The 13,421-nt window shown below is 47.4% G+C and overlaps 1 protein-coding gene across 1 annotated transcript in view; it reads left to right on the forward strand.

Moving 5' to 3' along the window:
* BAZ1A (bromodomain adjacent to zinc finger domain 1A) overlaps window positions 1-13,421 on the forward strand; it is a 510,573-nt gene that overhangs the window by 475,541 nt on the left and 21,611 nt on the right. Inside the window, exons 22-23 of the mRNA XM_086936946.1 lie at window positions 425-672; window positions 8,654-8,901. Of these exons, the coding sequence (XP_086793072.1) occupies window positions 425-672; window positions 8,654-8,901 (496 nt within the window). The remainder of the gene's footprint in view (window positions 1-424; window positions 673-8,653; window positions 8,902-13,421) is intronic.

Raw genomic sequence — 13,421 nt, forward strand, 5'->3', positions numbered from 1 at the left:
TGCTTATTCCCACTCTATTTAAATTTCTAATTTTCATTAAAGCTGTTCTCAATTAGTGCCAACAAAGTGGATAGTGTGAGGGTGAGTCCAATTTTTTTTTAATAGCCAGCTCATCCATAAGTAGGGTTTACCTGCCCCTGTGTTAACATTGTAGTACTGCCCACTGTAGTCTGTATAGGCCTCTCAGCAAATCTGTTTTCTGTTGCTCCTCTTGGTCTACTCTGCCAGGTGTTTGCTTATAAACTCCATTGCAGTGCAGCCAGCTGTACTGCTGGGTGTATAGTAGCATTGGTGAGTTTTAGTCAGGAGCTCAGATATTTTTGCAAGAAGGAATATTGTTCAGAAAAAATAGTAGTGGACATACATTTGTGAATATGGCCCATAGCCAAATCATACACTGCTGTCATTTTCTTCTTTGCCTTAGATGCTAGCGACAATGGGCGATTGTGTCGGACTGTCCTGGACCGCTGGAGGGAATCTCTCATCACGTCTGGCAGTCTGTCCCAAATCTTTCTTCATCTCTCCACGCTGGAGCGCAGCATTATCTGGGCCAAATCCATCCTGAACACACGGTGCAGGGTGTGCCGCAGGAAAGGAGATGCGGAGTGCATGGTGTTGTGTGATGTCTGTGACCGAGGCTACCACACATACTGTGTGAGGCCCAAGCTCAAGGTTTGTGCCAGTGATTCTTCAAGTGAAATGTAAACAGGATGTAACTTTACAAGAGTGGAGTAAAGCTCTAACCTCTCCATAGAACTGCCTTGTCAGACTGGTGTAAGAAAGTGCCCTCTTTGTGCATGGTTGCCCCCACTTTTTGCTAAATTGCTGATGTACTTTGACTGAGTGTGCTCTGGGTTCCTGCCAAACAGGTACCCAAGGCCTATGTTTCACTAAACTGCATTAAAAACAAAACACAATTGGCACTCTTTGGCCACAGGTCAGTCCCTTGTAAAAGGTACCATAGGTACCCAGGGCGCTGTGCCTAGGGAAGGCCTCTAAGGTCTGCAGCACATATTGTCTACCCCTGAACCTCAACTCCCACTACTGAATGCTCATCTTAAAACCTTACCTTAAAACCGATAACACTATTTTCCTCCATAGAATAACATTGTTTTTTAGGTCTCGGCTAAAAGACGCGCGTAAGCGCGTCTCCGCCGAGATCTTATGTCAGGGACGATGCTTCCCAGGAGACAGGGTCTGTCGCGCGCTTTGCCTCTCTGGAGGCGATTTCCGCTGGCCACGCGCTCGCGAACGCGCTCAGCTGCTGTCTCCTGGGAAGCAGCTACACCACACGCGCATGCGCAGAAACAGCGACAGACACACACGAGCGCTCATGCACGCACGCACCCACACATACAGCGAACCCAGCGTCGCATGCATACACACACACACACGTGCACCGAGCATCCCCCCCACCCCTCCGTTGTCGCACCCCTCCCCTCCGCCGTCGCACCCCGCCCCCCACCCCTCCGCCGTCGCGCACACACACACACGCAGACATACAGGCATTCTCTCCCCCCCCCCCCCCCCCCCCCCCGCTCCGCTCACCGGTCAAAGGCCCTCCGGACACGCAGACATACAGGCATTCTCTCTCTCTCCCCTCTCCCCCCCCCCCCCCCCCCCCCCCCTCCGCTCCGCTCACCGGTCAAAGGCCCTCCGACCGCGGGGCTCTCCCTCGGTGCTCCTCCAGGCACTCCGTGGGCGCGGGCTTCACAAAACGGAAGTCCCGCCCCACGATAGGTTTCGTTTTCTCAGTCCCGCCCCACGTTAGGTTTCGCTTGCAGCTCGTTGGGTATAAAAGCTTGTTCAGTCCAGGCGCGGATGATCAACTTATTATGATGCTGGCTTAGTGCTTTGGTTGCTGAAACCTTGCCTCACACCAGTTCTCACACACCCAATACTGGTGGCTAGGGTTGTCTAAGAGAAATCAGGCAACTTCTTAGCGATACAAACTATGAAACTGACCATTATTAAAATACAGATCTCGCCAGGCCGTGGCACACACAAGTGCAGTTCCCGTAATGACAGCGTGTGAGACTGTCCAGGGGGATGCTAATGCAGGAACATCTTTTCTCTCTTTTCTAGAATGAAGTCTGATCCTCAATAAGATCGAGGTGATTTCAGAAATGAAAGGAGTTGCATGAATGTCTGCTGCACATTTCACCATTCCCATCCAATTGCCCTTTTGCTCAATACGCAGCAATTTTATACTGAACAAAATATATTTATCGACCCTACTGGTTTACAAAGGTATTCTCTTATACTATGTTATAATTTACTTATTTATTTAATCAAACTGGGGTTAAATTACCGTTAGACCCATGCCCCACGTGGCAAGCTTAGTTACTTGTTTAGGTTAAAAAAGATTTCTATCTAGGCAAAGAGTGCATTAGAACACTTTACAGAACGTGGATAGTTACACATTTATCAGCATGTGTCCACCACTTTCAGCACAAATCAGAATGCATACATATAACAAATAGGACATTATTTACCGTTTGCTTCATAGGAAGCAGGAGTTCAAATAAAAAACAAAAATAATGGCGACTAAGAGGAAAATAGAGATGAAAGAATATGAAGTAACGAAACATTGTATGCACAAGTAACATGGCAATAACATATAAACAAAAAATAATGTGTTATAAACATATTTGAAAGCGATGAAGGACAACATTAATCGCAAGTGAGATCAAGTCATTTCTTCCCAGCGCAGCGATAATAGAGATTTTATTGTACTTTGTCCATGTTTATAGCAGGATGAAAGTCTTTCATATAGGCCCAATGGCATGATGTAATGCCTCATTTTACTACAAATGTTACTCAAGAAATATTTTTGCTTAGCATGCTTAATCGCTGAGTGACATCATGGGTAGCTTAAACTAGGAGAGTCGACAAGTCTATTTTTATTTCATCTCCCCCCGTGGCGAAAGGTGCGGCGATGTTAGCAGATCGCCCCTCTCATAAACCATCAACAAATAGTGAATGGGCAGAGCCAGCAGAGGCCAGGGCCGGTCTCAGACTCAGGGTCACCTGCTGCGCCCCAGGCGCTGACATTCATTGCTGCGCGCGCCCATTCGTCATATCAGACAGCGACCAGAGCAGCAGAAGGCCGAGGTCTCCCTCTCAGGTGTTGTTATTAGCGAGGGTGACTAGGACAGAAAACAGATAAGGGCTGCAAATAAAAGTGGTCCCAAATAGATAGTCAGATAGCTGGAAAACTGATTCCCATTTGAAAACTGGGGCAGTTTTGGAATTGTACGCTACGGACACGTTGCATTTCTGTTTTGCAAAGTATGGGAGGCTATATGCATTTGTGCTTTTAGCAGGCAATATTTGTGGTAACATCTGGAAAATCAACAGTAGAAACTAGCCCACCAGACCAAAAAAAAAATACAGAAAACACCCTGTAGTTTTTTTGTAGTATAGTTGGTAATTTTTAAATGGGATTGGGTTTTCTTATAAGACCATATAAACTTCTGCCAACTGGTCTTGATCTTACAAAAAAACGTTTGGGGAGCTAAAGCAGTGTATACCAAAATAGGTATAAATAACAGGGAAAAATAGTCCTCGTTATCACATTACATCTCCCTATCAACCCAACAGTAGGAGCCTGTGGTGGGAGTGCTGCGGGGCGCTAATGTGGGGAGGGGGAGGGGCAGGGTGGGGGTTCAGTAAACTAAAGATTACGGCCGGTTAGAGGTAGGTAACATTTAAATAAATAAAACGAATTTCGTGTTTAACTGTTGGCCACTCAGTGAGGACCAATAATTAGTAGCCAACTCACAAATTAGTGATCAAGTTTAAGTACATTATTCTCAGATTATAACACTCTCTGACATGCACTAGACATCAGATAATTATTAGCACAGTTTCCATGGAAAAAATATTAAGACACAATAAAAGACTCAGACACATTTAGATAATTAGGTTATTGTAATAAAGATCCAAAATCAGTACATATAAGTCACATTATAAGCAGTTCAGTCATGAGTCTTACAGCTCGGAGTATAAAGCCACAGAGGTAGCCAAATTAAATCTATATCTGAATAAAAGAATCCACCAAGAGGATGGTTCAGGTTTGAGTTTGCTACCACAACAAAAGCAGGAGGATGGTTCCATAGAGTTCACTTAGCATGGGAAAAGGGATCAAGTTGGAGACCACTAAGGAAAAGTTGATGGCAAGGAGAATGGAGCTGTAATCAGGAAAGTTCAAGTCTGGTCTCCCACCAGACAGCTCCAAATAGTCCAGCAGGCAAGTTCATCAACAAAGGGAAAACAAGCATTTACAATGCAACGGTTTCGCCTTCGGAAAAGTTAGAGCTATTGGCATTGTAAATGACAAACTTTTTATTTATGTGTTGGTTTTGAAAACAGATAAATATATGGCATTGTCATTTACAATGCCAATAGCTTACTCTGTCGCAAATGCTAGACGTATTGCATTTGCACACACACACACCCACACAAGAGCCCCACACACACACAAGAGCCCCCCACACACACACGAGGCCCACACACACACCACACAAGAGCCCCCTACACAGACCACACAAGAGCCCCCCCACACACCACACAAGAGCCCCCCCACACACACACGCAAGAGCCCCCCCACACACACGCAAGAGCCCCCCCCCCACACACACACGCAAGAGCCCCCCACACACACGCAAGAGCCCCCCACACACGCAAAAGCCCCCACACACGCAAGAGCCCCCCACAGACACAAGAGCCCCCCACGCACACGCAAGATTCCCCCACACGCAAGAGCCCCCCACACACACGCAAGAGCCCCCCACACACACAAGAGCCCCCCACACACAAGAGCCCCCCACACACAAGAGCCCCCCACACACACGCAAAGAGCTCCCCAAACACACGCACAGAGCCCTCCGCTCCATTTGCATCAGGTGTGAGGCTCCTGACTGCTGACAGCCAGGAGACTCCAACAAAAGGAGGCTTATGACCTGCTATAGGCATTGTAAATGACAATGCCATTTATTTATGTTTTAAAAACAAAAGCATAAATAAAAATGTCATGAGCAATGCCAATAGCTCTAACTTTAAGAATGCCGAGACCATTGCATTGTAAATGCTTGTCTTGGGAAAGTTTCTAAGTGTATTGAGTTTGAAAACCTAAATTGTACTAACAAAAACGATTTTACTTAAACAGGAAGTGTCCCAGTGTAGTACCCAGGTATACTACACTGTGTAAGAAAGGTAATCTCAAAAGTAACACCTGTAATTTTACTAAAAAGCCCATTCAAAGTAGATGTAATGTATTTACAAAGCATTGCATTTCTCAGTGACCATACTGTAAGTCAAAACAAAGTGCATATACAATTACAATCCAAACTGTATTACAGCTGAGTATTTATCACTGTGCCAGGCTTGCCTGGTTCTAGGAAATAAAATAACAAAAAATATTTTTAGACAAAAACAATTGGTTTAAAGTTCAGTCTTTGAGTGTGTGAAATCATTGCTGACTGAGTGCGTACAACAAATGCTTAACATCGTCCTCTGATAAAGCCTTACTGCTCGACCACACTATCACAGATGGAGAGTAAGGAGCTATCTAAATTTACCTTTGGGGTTCCACTGGACTCTGTGCACACTATACCTCACTTTGGTATAGTACATATAGAGCCAGCTTCCTAGAGTGGGTCGTTTTAAGGGGGCATCTCAGAGATGCCCTCTATGTGTATTTTTCATTAAATCCCACACTGGCATCAGTTTTCAGTATAGCCATTCTGGTGCTGTGGAGTTCATAATGACAAACTCCCAGCACCAGATACTCTTAATGGCAGCACTGCACTTACAGTGCCCAGGAATGGACCTGGGTACTGGGGGTACAGGCCTCATGCACCTGTACCTTCACCACTGGTATAGTGCACCCAGCTACAGGGGTGCCTGATCTATGCCAGGGCAGTGGGTTGTTGGCATGGCACACAGACATGTTGACTCTTCACTTTGTTCTGCACCAAGACACGCAGCCTGCAAAGGCATTGTGTGAGTGTCGGGGTACAGGACATCTAAGGGTGGCACAAGTGCTACAGCCCTCAGAGGCTTTCCCTGGTCACAGTGCCCTGGGTACCAGGGGTACCATTTACGAGGGGCGGACCTTTGGCCAGAGATGCCAATTGGGTCTGGTCTTCAATGCAGTTTTAGGGAAAGAACATAGGCCCTGGGTACCTGATTGGCAGGAGCCCAGCGCACACTCAAAGTACATCAGCAGTTCAGCAACAAGTGGGGGCAACCATGCAGAAAGAGGGCACTTTCTCACAAAGTCCTGGTTATAGATGTAGAGGTAGTGACACATCCTGCTGTGTTAATCAGTCACGTGTAGCCACATGCAGTGCTTGAGAACCAGCTAACCACCACCCTCGCCCGGAGCCCACCCGCAGATCCGACCGCCGCCTCCCGCAACCTCACAGTGGATCAACAACTGCTCCAACACCCTTCCCCCGCTCAAGAAACCCTCCTACAGCCACACCAGAAAGAAAGCTGGTTCTCCGAAGACCTCCGGACCTCCAAGCAAACCTGCCGAAAGCTAGAGAAGAAGTGCATCCGTGAACGAACACTGGAAAGCTACGCAGCCCGCAAGAACGCCAAACGCAGACACCATCACCTCATCAGATCCGCCAAACAGGCCTCCTTCAAAGACCGCCTAGACAACGCACACAACAGCAAAGAGCTATTCAACACCATGAAGGAACTCTCCAACCCCAGCTCCAATAAAATCCCACCTTCGCAAGACCTGTGTGACTCGCTGCCCACCTTCTTCCACCGCAAGATCGCAGACATCCATGACAGCTTCGACCACCCCGGCAACCACTGAGACCCCCGCCCCCACGACCACCACCAACCGCCCGACCTCCTGGACCAACATTGACGACGACACCATCAGGATCATGAACTCCGTCCACTCCGGATCCCCGTCAGACCAATGCCCACACCCCATCTTCAACAAAGCCAGCACCACCATCGCACCTCATCTCTGGAAAGCCATCAACATCTCCTTTGAGACAGCAACCTCCCCGGAGAGCTGAAAGCACGCCAAGATCAACGCCTTATTCAAGAAACCCAAGGCGGACCCCTAAGAAGCTCAAGAACTTCCGACCCAACTCCCTGCTCCCGTTCCCGGCGAAGGTAATCGAGAAGGCCGTCAACTAACAACTTACCAGATTCCTCAAGGCTCACAGCATCTTTGACCCGTTCCAGTCCGGGTACCGCAGCACCGAAACTGCCCTCATCGCAGCCACCGACGACACAGGACCCTGCTAGACAACAGAGAAACCGCAGCCCTCATCCTCCTGGACCGGTCAGCCGCCTTCGACACGGTCTGCCACCGCACACTACGAACATGCCTCCACGACGCCGGGATCCAAGAGAAGGCCCTGGACTGGACCACCTCCTTCCTCTTGGGCAGAACACAGAGCGTCCGCCTTCCCCCTTCCGCTCCGAAGCCACCGAGATCTGTGGTGTACCCCAGGGATCCTCCCTCAGCCCGACGCTGTTCAACATTTACATGGCCCCGCTCGCACACATAGCCCGACAGCACGACCTCAACATAATCGCCAAAAACACTCAGCTGATCCTCTCCCTCACCAAAGACCCCCTGACCGCCGAAACCAACCTCCACGAAGGAACGAGGGCCGTTGCTGAATGGATGAGAAACCGCCGACTGAAGCTGAACTTGGACAAGACTGAGGTCCTCATCCTCTGATCCACTCCCTCAGCCTGTGACGACTCCTGGTGGCCGACCGCACTAGGAACTGCTCCAACGCCCACCGATCACGCACGCAACCTAGGGGTCATCCTAGACTCAACCCTCTCCATGACGAAGCAGGTCAAGGCAGTCTCTTCCTCCTTCTTCGACACCCTCCGCATGCTCCGCCAGATCTACAAATGGATTCCCACCAAAACGAGAAGGACGGTCACCCAGGCCCTTGTCAGCCGCAGACTGGACTACGGAAACACCCTCTACGCAGGAGCCTCAGCCAAACTCCTGAAACGGCTCCAACGCATCCAAACGCCTCCGCACGGCTGATCCTTGACATCCCTTGTCCAGCCACATCACACCACACATGAGACCTGCACTGGCTCCCTGTCAACAAGAGGATAACCTTCAAGCTCCTCACCCACGAACACAAGGCACTCCACAACACCGACCAGCATACCTCAACAGCCGACTCTGCCTCTACACCCCCACCCACCAGCTCCGCTGACCACTCCCTCGCCACTGTCCCCCGTATCCGTAGAGTGACCTCCGGCGGCAGATCATTCTCCCACCTCGCCGCCAAGACATGGACCTCCCTTCCCATCTGCCTACGGCAGACCCAAGACCTACTGGCCTTCAGAAGACTCCTCAAGACCTGGCTCTTAGAACAGTACCATGCACTCCCCCTCCCCTCAGCGCCTTGAGACCCTCACAGGTAAGTAGTGCACTTTACAAATGATTGATTGATTGATCTCTGCTTGTCTTACTAGGACTACCCAGTAAAGCGTTCGTTGTCTATTAATATGAGAGGCGTACAGACATTTTGTTTTGCTACTTAAATGATTCTCTTTATCCTAATTGGAGGCACTGCCTTACCTGCCCAACATTCTCATGTGCTTGAGCTTGCCTTGCTGTATTTCTTTCCCTGTTGTACAGGGGGTTCCCGAAGGAGACTGGTTCTGTCCTGAATGCCGACCCAAAGCTCGAGTCCACAGAGTATCGTCTAGGCAGAGATCATCTATGGAAAGCGACAATGATGAAGAGGAAGATGAGGAGGAGGAGGACGACGACGAAGGGGAAGAGGATGAAGACGTCGAGGAGGAACAAGAAGAGGAAGATGAGGTTGAGGAAGATGAGGATTCTGGAGAGGAGCAGGAGGAGGAGGAATCTGAACCAGAACAGAGGTAATATGCCAGGAAAGCTGACATTCCAAGCCTGTTGTCACACTGTTCTTGATGACAGTATTTTAACATCCCCGTTAGGTTACTGTTCTCCAGTGCCCAATCATGCATATATTTCTTTCTATCTGTTGAGCATGGTTTTTAATTAGTCCTTGTGTAGTTGTAGCTCTGTCGTTGGATACCCTCATGTAGAAGTTAATATTTAGCTGGTTTGAATGACCTGTGACAGATTCAAATTTTTCAGGAATGAATGTCTACACCATTTAAAGGTCAGTTTGTGTTAAAGAGTAAGAGATGCTTGGTGCAGTCGGAGCTATTTGTGCCAGTATAAGGACCATACTGAATCAAATTTACTCTGCATCTCAAGTCCTACCTCCCCCTAGGCTGTTGCAATGCACATCCCTTAGCTTGTTCCCAAAGCTGGGTCTGTGCTTTATAAAGTGATGCTCTGGTGCTGGATCCCAAACGGCTTATGCTGGGAAGTAAAGGTCCTGTCATGTGCTGAATACAAATAGGTACTACAATATTAATTTATATCTGACTAATTTTAAATATGTCCTAGCTACAAATAGGAGAGAATGGCCTTTGCAGACGACTTCTGGGGCCACCCCACTGTTCTCTGCCTTTTTCCTACCTCAACCAGCTCACCCGTGAGTATTTCAGAGATCAAGTAGACCTAGCGCCTGTTGTGTCCATTCTTGCCACCTCTTTAAATCGTGATATAATGCAGGATCATCCAAACTTTGCATCCAGTGGTAGGTTTCAGTGGCTTTCTTATAAAACAAATTTCTTTGAATTGCGATATCCCTATTTGTATGATCCCTTAATCTGTTCCCTGCGCACTCAGTAGTTAAAGATGTGCAAAAAGCTTTATTACATCGAAGGTGACTCGCCAAGAAGTTAACCAAGTTCAGCACAGCAGACACTCATCTCATTGCCTCTTAGCAGCAACGTCATGATGGATCCATTCTTAACCTTTGTCTCTTCCACATCAGAGTAATCTTCTCACAAAATTTAGGATGTCATTGTTACACCATATGTTGCCTTTCTAGCCTTCGTCCTAGCGACAATACCTGTTCAAGGCATATAAGCTGTAGATTGTATACTTTAGCATAGATCGCCATCTGGTGTTGGACTTGGATGTTTGCACTTTATTTTTGTGGAAGAAGTCTTTGTAGTCACGAGATATGTGACCCTTCCTTATGGTAATAGTGTGCATGGGCATCGACTACATCTTCAGATTGTTTTCTTCCGGCATCTGGTTCGGATGTAAACTGCTGCGCTCCGGTTCGGTATCTTATTCGATTCCCCTTCGACGAGCAATCCTTCACTGCTCGACGGTATTGTTTTCGATCGCACTCTTCGGCGCGCATCTAACCAAAATCTCAACAACTTTGATTCCAGACTTCAACGTGGGCCGTTGTACCTATCTGCGCCATCAGGCCCTACAGCTAATTGAAAGAACTCCATTCAAAAAATGCCCCCTTTGTGGTGCCAAATTCCCACACACTGATCTCCACGAGGTCTGTAACCTTTGCCTCTCTTGAACACAAGGACATAGATTGTCCGGCCTCCGCTTCATTTCGAGCAAAGAAAACCATATGTGATCGCCGGGCTCAACGTCACGTGATGTCTCAATCCACTACCACTGTGCCGTACAACATCTTCGATGCAGGCCCCGAAGTTCCAGAGGAACAAGAACTGGACAATGAAGATCTCAGCATCTCCAAGGCTGACGAATCAGGCCGAAAATCAGACGATTACTCCAGGTCAACGAACTGTGTACAGATGTCGAAACCCTTACACCTTCTCAAAAACATAAAGCTCCAATAACACCTTCGCCTTCTGGCTCAGGTTGACATTGTGACACAACTTCAGACGCCCCGCTCTCGGGCTTGGCTCCTAAGTTCAAAGACCAGCCTTCAGGCGACTCTGGACCGAGCCAGACATGCATCTGTACCGAACAACCATCCCCGGTACCGAAACCCAAACATTCGGCACCGAAACACCATCAGGAAAAACCCTCTGAGCCGAAACCAGACCACAAATCTTCGGAGCTGAAAAAGACAATTAAGTCCTCGGAGCTGAAAAAAAGACAAATCCTCAGCGCCAAAAAAAGACCATAAATCTTCGGAACTGAAAAAGCCCTCCGACTCCACAGTTCCTCCAAAGCAAAAGGACCCCTCCTTTAAGCTTTAGTATGGAAAGCAGAACATCAAAAATCATCGGTACCGGACAAGGTTACTGGTTTAAAATGCCTATTTGAACCAGATCCACTGGATCCTAAACAAAAACCCTTTATATTGACCCTAAAACTGATCATATCTGAAGAGACCATTGGACTCCCCAGAAGAACCCATGGTACCCTTAAAGAAGAGACATGGAAACTTCTCCAGCCAGACCCTTCTCCTCCAAATATCCCCACAACACCACTTTCTCCAGCACACTCTCCAATGCTTCCATATTCACCTACACCACAAGATGATCTCCTTGAAGGGGGGATGAAAACCCACAAGAGGATAATGACACTATTCTCCCACCACCTGATCCGTGGGAGGATTATGATAATCCACCAGATGTCCCAGATCTCCCCAATTCAGACTCCTACCCATCTAGGCCATCCCCCAGACGATAACATAGAGTTCGCACAGCTCATAAATAGAGCTGCACAATATTATGGGGTAGAATTACACTCAGACCCACAGGAGGAAGATTTTTTGTTAGAGACTTTCACACAGTCACAAAGATCAACAAGCATTCTACCTATGTTAAAAGGTGTCATCAAACATGCACCTGATGTTTTTAAAGATCCTGTCCGTGCTAGAGTTGTGAACCCCAGGATCGAGGAAAAAATATAAACCAGCTCCCTCTAGATTCCTTGGGTGTGTCAAATGCACGTAAACAAGCCTATTCACAAACCCTGGGAGATACCCCACCTCCAGATAAGGAGTTTAAATTACTAGACTCATCTGGCAAACACATTGCCTCACAAGCTGCGAATCACTGGAGCATTACCAATACCAAGCTTTACTGGCCAGTTAAAATAGGGCTCATTACGATGAGCTTGAAAAGCTCATACAACATCTTCCCGATCAGTATAAGGCTAAGGCTAATGACCTCATGCAAGAGGGAAAGTTAATTACAAACACTTCTATGAAGTGTGCCGACTCAGCGTCCCGTTAGGTTAACACAAGCGTTTTACTATGCAGTCACGCATGGCTTCTCATATCTGGGTTTAAACAGGATGTGCAGTTCACAATTCTTATACAACCCTTTGAGCAAGAACACCTATTTGGACCCACTGTAAATACATCTTTGGAAAAATGAAACAGGATTCAAACTGCTAAGTCCATGGAAGCCCTACAGGCAACAACCACCAGAGGTTCTTTTCGTCGCTCCTTTTATAGGGGCGCCTCTAAAACTATTGGAACGGATAATACCTCATCTTCCTACAAAAACACTACTCAGCCCTCCCCTAAGAGAGGTTATTTCAGAGGAGGTTATAGAGACAACAACAAGGGTAGGGCTGCAGTAATAACACCTGCACCTCTCCTATTACATAACAGTGACTTCCCTCCACTTCCTATTGACCATTCCACTCAAGTCGGGAGAAGACTATCACTGTTCCTACCTGTCTGGAATTCCATCACCACAAACAATTGGGTAAGACAAATTTTCCAGTATGGTTACTGCCTGGGACTCACTTCAACTCCCTCATGCATACCCCCCAAATAACGTCAAATGTCCACAAAACATCCAACACTGTTAAAACAAGAGGTTCTCTCCTTATTGCAAAAACAGCAATAGAACTGGTTCCCTTACCTCATCAAGAAACGGGGGTTTACTCCCTTTACTTTCTAATCCCAAAGGAGGACGTAAATCTCAGGCCAGTACTAGACCTCCGACCGTTAAATCTCTACATTCAATCGGACTACTTCCACATGATCACTCTCCAACAGGGCGATTTCCTTGCCACTCTAGATCTCAAGGACACCTACTTTCATATTCCCATTCACCCTGCTCACAGAAAATATCTACTGTTTGGAGTGGGCGGCCAGCACTTTCAATTCAAAGTCCTCCCATTCGGAGTGACTACAACACCCAGAGTATTCACAGAATGTCTTGCGGTAGTCGCAGCACATTTGTGGAGACAACACATTCACGTGTTTCCTTATCTGAACGACTAGCTCATAAAAGCCAAGTCACACGCACACTGTGTACAATACACACAAAAAAAGCCAGCTGCTCCACGATTTGGGATTCATAATAAACCTACCCAAGTCACACCTTTAACCGTCTCACCTACTTCAGTATCTAGGTGCCACAATAGATAACTCAAAAGCCCTTGCATACCCAAATCCAGTCAGGATACCCAGCATGCAAGCTCTCATATCATGATTTAAACCTCAACACTCCTTTCCACCAGCATGGAACTTAAACATCGTATCAACAAAGCTCATGAGTCCTCCTTTTGAACCACTTCACTTTTATCAGTTGCAATACTTATCATGAAAATGTGCCTT

Source organism: Lissotriton vulgaris, chromosome 9 (assembly GCF_964263255.1).
Source record: "Lissotriton vulgaris chromosome 9, aLisVul1.2, whole genome shotgun sequence".
Classification (NCBI taxonomy): domain Eukaryota; kingdom Metazoa; phylum Chordata; class Amphibia; order Caudata; family Salamandridae; genus Lissotriton; species Lissotriton vulgaris.